The following is a 9,662-nucleotide window of genomic DNA, read 5'->3' on the forward strand; positions in this document are numbered from 1 at the left end:
TCTTCCCGCTCTTGTGATTACCTGATGTTTTCTGGGCTTGTGTTGTTGGTCCTGTCTTGTGTTCCCTTGAGTGTCTGTATGTTCTGTTTCCTGCTTTCTTTTCCCCCTTGACCTTTGCCTATTTTAGAATTTTGGATTTTTGGGACTTTTTGTTGCTTTTGTGCCTTTCCTGTGTTTTTGTGGACTGCATTTTGTTAATAAAACCTTGGACACTCTCTCCTAGCTGCCTGCCCTTCTCCGCTTTTGGGTCCTCATTCCACATCATCGTCACAACACATAAACCATGATAAGATTTCGTAAATAAATGTTGATTAAAACAGGGACCTCATTCATAAAACTCTATTTGTAACATCATGCGACGTTCACCTGTACAGACTCTCTCGTTGTAAATACAGATATGCGTTACCTTATGCTCCTCCCATATTTGTACTAATAAGGTCCATTACAATCAATTAATATTCCATTGTAACAAAAATATGAACACCACACTAGGGTTAAGTGGATTAAGGTGTGTGTGCGCTGCGTCCAGAGTACTTTATCCATGTGATATTTCGTGTTACCATCAAAGGTCCCTAAAACACAGTCTACAAAGCCTTGGGAGCGTTACGCACCATCGCAGGGTATGAAGTTTTTTCATTTGGCGGGTGGGCAGGTGATAATTTCAGGCCCTGGACGCATGGTCAAAAAGTTGCTGAAATGTATGGAAATCCTTTATAAATCCTGACTTTAGCTAGGAATGTTACAACCGTAAATTTCACTCTGCTTCACGCAACCTTTTCTTCTGTAAATGTGCTGTATTTATATAGCGCTTTTCTAGTCTTAACTACTACATTACATCACACAGGAAACATTCACCATTCACACACATTCACTGTGGCCGGGGCTGCCGTACAAGGTGCCACCTGCTCATCAGATAAACACTCACACACATTCCCACTCCGATGCGCAGCACCGGGGGCAACTCGGGGGCAACTCGGGGTTCAGTGTCTTGCCCAAGGACACTTCGACATGGGACTGCAGGGCCAGGGATCAAACCACCAACCTTCTGATTGGCATCTACCCAAACGTTTGCATCTACCCAAATAGACAAATTTGAATTAAGGGGAAAAGCTTACCATTGATAAAAAAAAGTATATCAGTACAACTGCAAACTTACCGTGAGACGTGCCAACCTACTATAAAAGGCAGCGCTCATGCAGCTGTTGATCTTGTTGATCTTGATTTGCTCACAGCTTTAGATGCAGCACATGCACACACAGCAGTGCTCAACTAAATCTTCATGCTTTTGTGACTGTCTTTTTATTATCTCAAGGCAACATACCGAAGGGAAACATGCAGGGCTTTAAATTAACCTTTTGTTTTTTACCCCAGCCAACATGGCTAGTAGATTTTTAAAGTTACCAGGCAATCAGATTTCTGATCAGCCACGTTTGTTTTTTTTCCTAACTAAAGAAATGTCAATAAACCAGAGCATGTTTCTCTCTCATCCTGGAAGGTTGTGTGGACTAGCCCTCGGGCAAAGCAAGACTATTTTGAATGTCCTCTTAACAGAAAAAATATTTAAGGTTTTCGGAAGATAAAAAAACGGTTGCTAAGTATAAGTAGCAATCTTATAATCATATAAAGTGCCACTTACCTAGCTTACCAGTTTTTTGGCAATCTGTGCAATTGACTGCTGATGGTAGTGCCAATGATGCTATTGTTGTTGTAGTCGCTGGTGGCAATACTGTTGTTGTTGTAGTTGTTGGTGGCAATACTGTTGTTGTTGTAGTTGTAGTTGTCGGTGGCAATACTTTTGTTGTTGTTGTTGAAGTTGGTGGTGGCAATACTGTTGTTGTTGTTGTTGAAGTTGGTGGTGGCAATACTGTTGTTGTTGATGTTGTTGTAGTTGTTGGTGGCAATACTGTTGTTGTTGATGTTGTAGTTGTTGGTGGCAATAATGTTGTTGTTGTAGTTGTAGTTGTTGGTGGCAATACTGTTGTTGTTGTAGTTGTAGTTGTTGGTGGCAATACTGTTGTTGTTGTTGGCAGCACTGTTGTTGTTTCTAATAACAACAATAAGTATTATTAGTTTAAGGTCAAATATACTTTGGCAGAAAGGGGCAATCGCCCTGCAACTTAAGAAAACACACGCAAATAGACAAAACCCAAGCAGATTAAGAAAACAACTTCATTACTTTGACAACACATGTGCAGCATTCAGCAAACACACTGCAAATACACGCAACACAACCAAATACATAAACACGCTGCAAATATAGAAACAATGCAAAAAGAAAAGCACACAAACCCTGAAAAAATAAATAATGCAAAAAGAAAAACAGACAAACCCTGGAAAAAATTCAACAAAAAACATCTGCATCCAGTTTACAGGACAGAAGTTCTCCAGGCCTCTAGAGCGCTAAGTGGAACCCCTCTGCCTTTTATTCCCACAAGTTTACAGACACGTCTCTGCTGATTGAGAATCATCTGTAACCTGAGCCAATAAACTAGAGACAAACCCACCAAATGAGAGAAAACATATCTCAAACATAGACTTGATATTAATAGTTTATAATCTCAAAGCACTTGCACATAGTACAATGGTGCACACAGTTTGGAGATTGAATGTGCTTTCTCTCTCTCTCGCTCTCTCTCAGTGGGGTTGAAAATCAAGCTGTTCAACCTGCTTTTCTTTTTGCATTGTTTCTATATTTGCAGCGTGTTTTTGTATTTGGTTGTGTTGTGTGTATTTGCAGCTTGTTTTCAATGCTGCACATGCACGTGTTGTCCAATTAATATTGATGTTGTCTTAATTTGCTTGCATTTTGTCTATTTGCATGTGTTTTAAGTTGCAGGGCGTTTGCCCGTCGGCCACCCTACTATTGGCCGTATTTAAAGGTACAAGAAATTTAAATATGTTACTTTGTACTGTATTTTTGGTTTGTTTTTTGTTGGTGGTAATGCCATCAGAAGTTACATGTTTAATTTAACTTAAAAGACAAGTCTTTATTTCATTAATTTTTGCCAGAACTGGATACCAAATTTTTACACGGGTAAATTATTAGCGCAGACAGAAAGTCGTAGTTTGAGTGACACACAGGACACGGAAGGGACATGAACCCTGGTGTCAAGGGTCGAGCAGTTGTTCTGCCCGGTGCATACAGAAGCTAAAGGAAGCCTTTGTGCAGCTGATTCAGAATGCTGCTGCTCGGGTCCTCACTAAGACCAAGGAGGTGGATCACATCACTCCAGTTCTGAAATTTTTACACTGGCTTCCTGTCTCACTAAGATATGATTTCTAAATACTTCTGTTGGTTTATAAAGCACTGAATGGTTTATTTCTGATCTTCTGCTACACCATGAACCACAAAGATCTCTCAGATGGTCTGACTGGGACACGTGTGCTTTCTGTCCCCAGAGTCAGTACGAAACTTGGAGAAGCAGCATTCAGTTTCTATGCTCCACATATCTGGAACCAACTCCCAGAAAACTACAGGTCCGCTGCAACTCTCAGTTCTTGAATCAAGGCTTCTTTTTGATGACGCCTTTCTTCAAATAATTGTTAATTTCATAAACCGCACTGTCAATTTTATTCTTGTAGTTCATATCCGTCTTATTTTATTTTAGCCTGGTTTAAATGTTTAACACTTTTAACACTGGGAATTTGAATTTGTGTGGGGACATGGAGACATGCAGTTACGCAACAGCAAGCACGATTCTTAACAATCAAATGTGCAGCATTCACATGCACTTCTAAAATCATTTAAAAATAAAAAGGTGGGACTTACCTGATTTTTCATTTGCAGTGCATACTTCGTCTAAAATTAGAGCAGTGTTACATAAATAAAGGTAATGACTACAAACACACAGTATATGATTGAATAAAGATTAAAAATTGAAACAATAGAAAAGTCTGAATGTGGGTTTTGGTGCCAGCACTTGCATGTTTACCCAGGCTGACAAAACAACAATAAGTACAGGTACAGATACAACACAAATACAGATACAACACACACCCACACTTTTAACATTCACAATCACTCACAGTGCAGAATGTGTACTCACCTAATTCACAGCCTGCGATGCAAGAAAAGAAAGAAAAAAGAAACAAATCATAAAAAACACATTTAGAATTAGTAATAATTTACTGAAATGGACATTCAGTTTGTGTACATTTAGGATTATTATCCCAAAATGTGCTCAGCCATAGGTACAGTAAACTGTTGTTGGAGTAATATTTGTATGCAGTGTACCTATAACTGGGTGGTTGAGATCCTTAGCCAACAAGCACATGAAGTTATAGAAGGACATATTCTTAGTTTCCCCATGACAGTCTATGGTCTGTGAAGAATGGTTTTTACAGATACAACATTTCATTAGCTTCAGAGAACAAAAGAGACATGTGACTTCACAAGCATTCACAAAAGTCACAATCAGAACAACAAACACTCCACCAACTTGAAGGAAATGACAGTGAAAAGTTGCTATTGTTTGCTCACCTTGTTGTCAAAGCAGGTTAGCAAGTCACATGATATTTTATCCCGCTGGTTGCACATTGTCTTTAAAGTACATTCTAGTCTGTCCTGCATTGGGAAGAGCACACAAGCACACTTACCCAACGCAATTCAGCCCATGCATGCATATTCACATACAATGTCGACGGTGTCATTTTTTAATTACCTTATAATTCGTAGTTTTTACTAGGTGGAAAGTCTTACTCAGATTTTGTCCCTAGAAAAGTGAAACAGAAAAATGGTCAAAAAGAAGACGAAATGATCAATTGTGTATTAATGATTTTCAGTTTCAGAATAGTTATGTTTCCAAATAGTAAATGCCGAAGTGTTCTGCCCAGATAAGTTTTTGTTAAAAAAGAGACACTCCTTTTCAAAAGAGCCAAAGAGTAGGCATGCTTTATGCCTTGTCCTAATGCTCCTTCATTGATGATTTTTACAGCAGGTAAAGTCATGATGACACATGTTAAATTTGAAGGAAAACTAGGAAAACAGATAGCTAACCAGCGGGCCCGTGCTTGATAGGATCTTTACAACAGCAGTTGTGGTAAAAACACTTTGTCCAAAAGGGCCGCTAGAATCAACATCAACTCAAAGTTGCACATACAGTAGCCACTTTAATCAACTGCACTTTCCCTTTTAAAAAGGTAACACACTGCTGAAACATTACCAAAACATATTCTGCCAGGGGGAACATTGAGGGACCTATTATAGAATATAATAGTTTAATTTCTGGTATTTAAAAATGCCCCAAGCCTGATTGTTTTGACCATGTTATAGTGGTCTTAGTTTTACTGCAACAAATCCCAGTAATGGACTTAAACCAACAATTAATTCATTGGTAATATATTTACTGTATGAAATCCAAAAAAGACCACAATACATCATCAGACATTAAGGAAACATGCTCTTTTCTGACAACAATGCCAATGCCAGTATTTTCTCCTTTTGAAATTTCCGTTTCATGACGGAATATATGTTTGTGTGTTGGGCTGTGTTGCTATCAACTGCCCAGTTTGATAGCCAAGCCGCGTTACCAGATATACAGCACCTGTAGAAACGCAAACACAGCGTGCTACAGGGGTCTGTTTCAGAAAGCAGGTTTAGTAAAAACTCTGAGTTTGTTAACCCTGAGATGAGGGAAACTCTGGGTTTTCTGTTTCGGAAAGGTAACTCCAGCCCGTTTCAGAAAGAGAGGTAACTTAAACTCAGAGTCAGTTACTATGGTAACTGAGTCTGTGAACCTAACCTGTCGGCAGAGATGGCAAAAGTACTCACTTCCCAGACTCAAGCAGAAGTACAGATACTTGTGTTAAAAACAACTCTGGTAAAAGTAGAAGTACTGATTTGACTTCTTTACTCGAGTAAAAGTAACAAAGTAGAGGCTTGGAAATGTACTTAAAGTATAAAAGTAAAGTAGCCTTGCGAATGACAAAGCTACTTACAGAGGTTACTAGAGAGCAATCTAAGAAACTACAGTGGACATGGGAAAAAGGCTCTTGATTCTTTATTCTTTATATGCCATTACCTACATTTTAAATGTCTGTCTGCCAATAGGCCTAAACATATAGCCTGTTTATTGTGACAGAGACTCCAGGTTGATTCTGACTGAGTCGCAAGTTATTAATTAAATTGTGATTCTGTGAGAAGTCTGTATATTACAATCCAATTAGATTCAATCTGGTATTGAAGATGCAAAAAATAACGGGAACTCCAGTGAAATTATTTGAAACTTGTTAGTGAGGCCTAGATTAGGACGTTATTTAAAGCTGATTCTGGTTTCCAACTTCGCCCCAGGTGTGTCTGTTAAAACACGGATGGAGACAACTTCTCTCTGTTGATGCTTAATTACAATCAAGCAACAGTACAAACACGAGCATAGTTAGCTCTGCTATGGCTGTATGTAATTCTGTAAAGAAATAAATAACACTGTAAAGGCTACAGGAGGCTACCGGTGTGAGGCGCGTGTGAGGCGCGTGTGCGCGCTATTCTCCGACACGCACTCACAATCACACCTGATAGACGACCTTTTGTACAAAACTAAAGTAACGAGCCAATTTTGTAAAATGTAAGGAGTAGAAAGTACCGATATTCATGTAAAAAAGTAAGGAGTAAAAGTAAAGATTTGGCAAAAAAAATAAATAGTAAAGTAAAAAAATCTGAAAAATCTACTTGAGTACAGTAACAAAGTATCTGTACTTTGTTACTTCCCATCTCTGCTTGTCGGGAGCATTTTGTCATTCATTCATTCATTCAGAATTTTCTTTTGTCAACAATCCCGTTGATGAAGAAGCTGGATTCCTTCACAGGGAGTTAAACATACTTAGGGAGATGATATTAAGGCCCCGACCGTAGATGCATTTTCATTTCCAGATACTAGCCTACCTATTTGAGTGGTCTTGTTTTTCTTCCCAGTCAGTCAGTTATGTAGCCTACATAACCTTATCTCTCCTCATATCACTAACGTCATCCATCGTGGACATGCTCTACATCCCAGCACATTCTTTGTGTCGTATTGCTGTTTTTCCCTGGACACAAACCAGTAAGAGACGTTAAAAAGAAATTACTGATTGTAAATTATAATTCTGTTAATGATGGTGGTGCAACCTCAGAATTGTATTAGTAGTAGTTTACTTTTAAATTAAATTATAGGTTTCACCAGTCATTTTGATTAGCGATTAAATATGAAATGAATACACTATTTTTAGAGCTTGCGCAGCAATTTTCTCCCACACCAATTCTTGCTATTTTACAGCAGCCGCTGCGTTGCTTTTTTAACTAAATACATGTTTAAACTCGCTGTATGTGCACATGAGTATTTCCATCAACCTGTTTGTTTGTTGTTGTAACCATGGTAAATCGTAGTATCATGGCTCCATTCATGCAACCTTTTTAATGCGGTGGTGCATGCGTTTAACTTTGAGTGAACCTAGTCTGAGTTGGTTGAACAATCAGCGGTTCGGGTGCCAAAAACTCAGAGTTTCCCATCTCAGGGTAAATCAAGTCAGAGTTCAGGGTTAGACTCAGAGTTTGTTAATCCTCCTTCCTCAAACAGAGCCCAGCTGTAGTACATCCATGAAAGCAGCAAACAAACAAACGTTGTTTCTACCCAACCTATTAAACCTCAGCATGTTTCTAACAGTTGCGTGACCAGAGACGTGACAATGCCTGGGTAATAAAATAATAAATTTAATTTATATAGCGCTTTTCAAGGACTCACAGTCGTTTTACAGGGCAAGGTATGAAACAAAACAAAACAGAAAAACAAAAACAAAAACAAAACAAGATTCAGGCACAAGTAAAAAGGGAGGGGTACGTGGGGCGACAGATAGGCAGAGGTGAAGAGATGGGTTTTGAGGCGGGATTGGAAGATGATGAGGGACTCTGAGGTGCAGATCTCTTGGAGGTGGGAGTTCCACAGCCTGGGAGCTGCCCTGAAGAATGCTCTGTTCCCAAAACTGCGGAGGTTGGACTTGGGGATGGAGAGAAGACCGGCTGAGGTGGATCTGAGAGACTGTGAGGGTTGGTAGGGGGAGAGGAGGTCAGTGAGGTATGAGGGTGCCAGATGGTGGAGTGCTTTGTAGGTGAGGACCAGGATTTTGTAGGTCATCCGGTGGGAGATGGGAAGCCAGATGGAGTGATGTGGTACTAGGATTTTGTGCGGGTGATGAGTCAGCCGGCTGTGTTTTGGACCAGTTGAAGTCGGTTGATGGTGGTAAAGCTGATGCCAAGGAAAAGTGAGTTGGAGTAGTCCAGTGGGGAGTAGATGAAGGCGTAAATACGTCCTTCAGCAGCAGGGGGTATGAGAGAGGGTCTGATTTTGGCAATGTTGCAGAGGTGAAAAGAGGTTTTAATGACATGACGAATGTGGGGCCTTAAGGAGAGGGTGGAATCAAAAATCACGCCAAGTTTGTGGCACTGGGGAGAGGGGGAGACAATGATGCTTTTGATGGTGAGAGTGGGGTTATTAATTTTTCTGAGTGAGGAGGAATTCTGTTTTATTGCTGTTAAGTTTGAGGAAGTTGTGTTGCATCCAGGTTTTATTGGCTGACATACAGGAGTTGATGTGGGACAGGGGGCAATTGTGGGGAGATTTGGTGCTGAGGTACTGTAGATCTGGGTTTCATCGACATAACAGTAGAATTCCAGGTTGAAGTGGCGATTAGCTGACCAAGGGGGAGGATGTAGATGATGAAAAGGAGGAGGCAGAGTACAGAGCCTTGGGGAATGCCTTGAGTGACTGTGGCAAACGTGTGGTTATGGAGAGAGATGAAGTGGGATCTGTTGGTAATACATGAACAGAGCTGTATTTGAAAGATGGAGATAGCTTAGAGCTCAAAAAGACGCTGAGTTGGCTAATTTCCTCCTGAACAGGTAAGCATCATTCCTGCCAACACTCTTGTTTTTCCGGTTTGTCTCGTTTTTTAGCCTTATCTCCCGGACCCCTCCCAGTTGGTTATTTCTCCCGGGAAACTCCCGTAATTTGCATGGCCCAAACTTCTTTATAAATAATCGGTCAAATATGTTGGCCTAATGTTGACCAGTTGCCAGATCTTGTATGAAACGCATCCTGTTCACACAATCCACCCACCACAATGTTGAACCCGTTTTTTGTTTTGCAGTTGATCTCTGCGCAAAAGTTCAGACGATAAAAGGGCAGGTGTTCCCGCAAATAAATCAAAATATAGGTGTAAATTTCAAAAGTGTTGGGCGCAAACATTTACATGCATCTTACCTAGTCATATTTTAACAACCTCCATGCTTTTTGTAAGGTGTTGCATTGATTTTAATCAGAATCAGAAATACTTTATTGGGAAAATTCTGTGTTACAGTGGCAAGAGTATATAAATAACAGAGTAGAAATATAAATAAAGAAATATAAGGAGTGTGGATATGTACAGTATTTACATAGTTAAAGGAATTTTATGATACAGTATTTACGGTCGAGGCAGATGACCGCCCACCCTGAGCCATGGTTCTGCTCGAGGTTTCTGCCTCTTAAAGGAAGTTTTTCCTTGCTTCTGTTGGCTAGTGCTTGCTCTTAGTGGGAATTGATGGGTTTCTGTAAATACCGTAACAGAGTACCGTCTAAACCTGCTCTTTATGGAAAGCGCAATGGGATAACTGTTGTTGTGTTTTGGCGCAATATAAATAAAATGTAATTGATTGA

General features: G+C 39.9%; 1 protein-coding gene across 1 annotated transcript in view; it reads right to left on the minus strand.

The window, feature by feature from the left end:
- LOC116702590 (mucin-2) overlaps window positions 1-9,662 on the minus strand; it is a gene marked incomplete at its 3' end in the record, with an annotated part of 112,684 nt that overhangs the window by 9,370 nt on the left and 93,652 nt on the right. Inside the window, 6 exon segments of the mRNA XM_032536899.1 lie at window positions 1,637-2,044; window positions 3,770-3,799; window positions 4,047-4,058; window positions 4,235-4,322; window positions 4,481-4,564; window positions 4,662-4,712. Of these exon segments, the coding sequence (XP_032392790.1) occupies window positions 1,637-2,044; window positions 3,770-3,799; window positions 4,047-4,058; window positions 4,235-4,322; window positions 4,481-4,564; window positions 4,662-4,712 (673 nt within the window).

Source organism: Etheostoma spectabile, chromosome 15 (assembly GCF_008692095.1).
Source record: "Etheostoma spectabile isolate EspeVRDwgs_2016 chromosome 15, UIUC_Espe_1.0, whole genome shotgun sequence".
Lineage (NCBI taxonomy): Eukaryota > Metazoa > Chordata > Actinopteri > Perciformes > Percidae > Etheostoma > Etheostoma spectabile.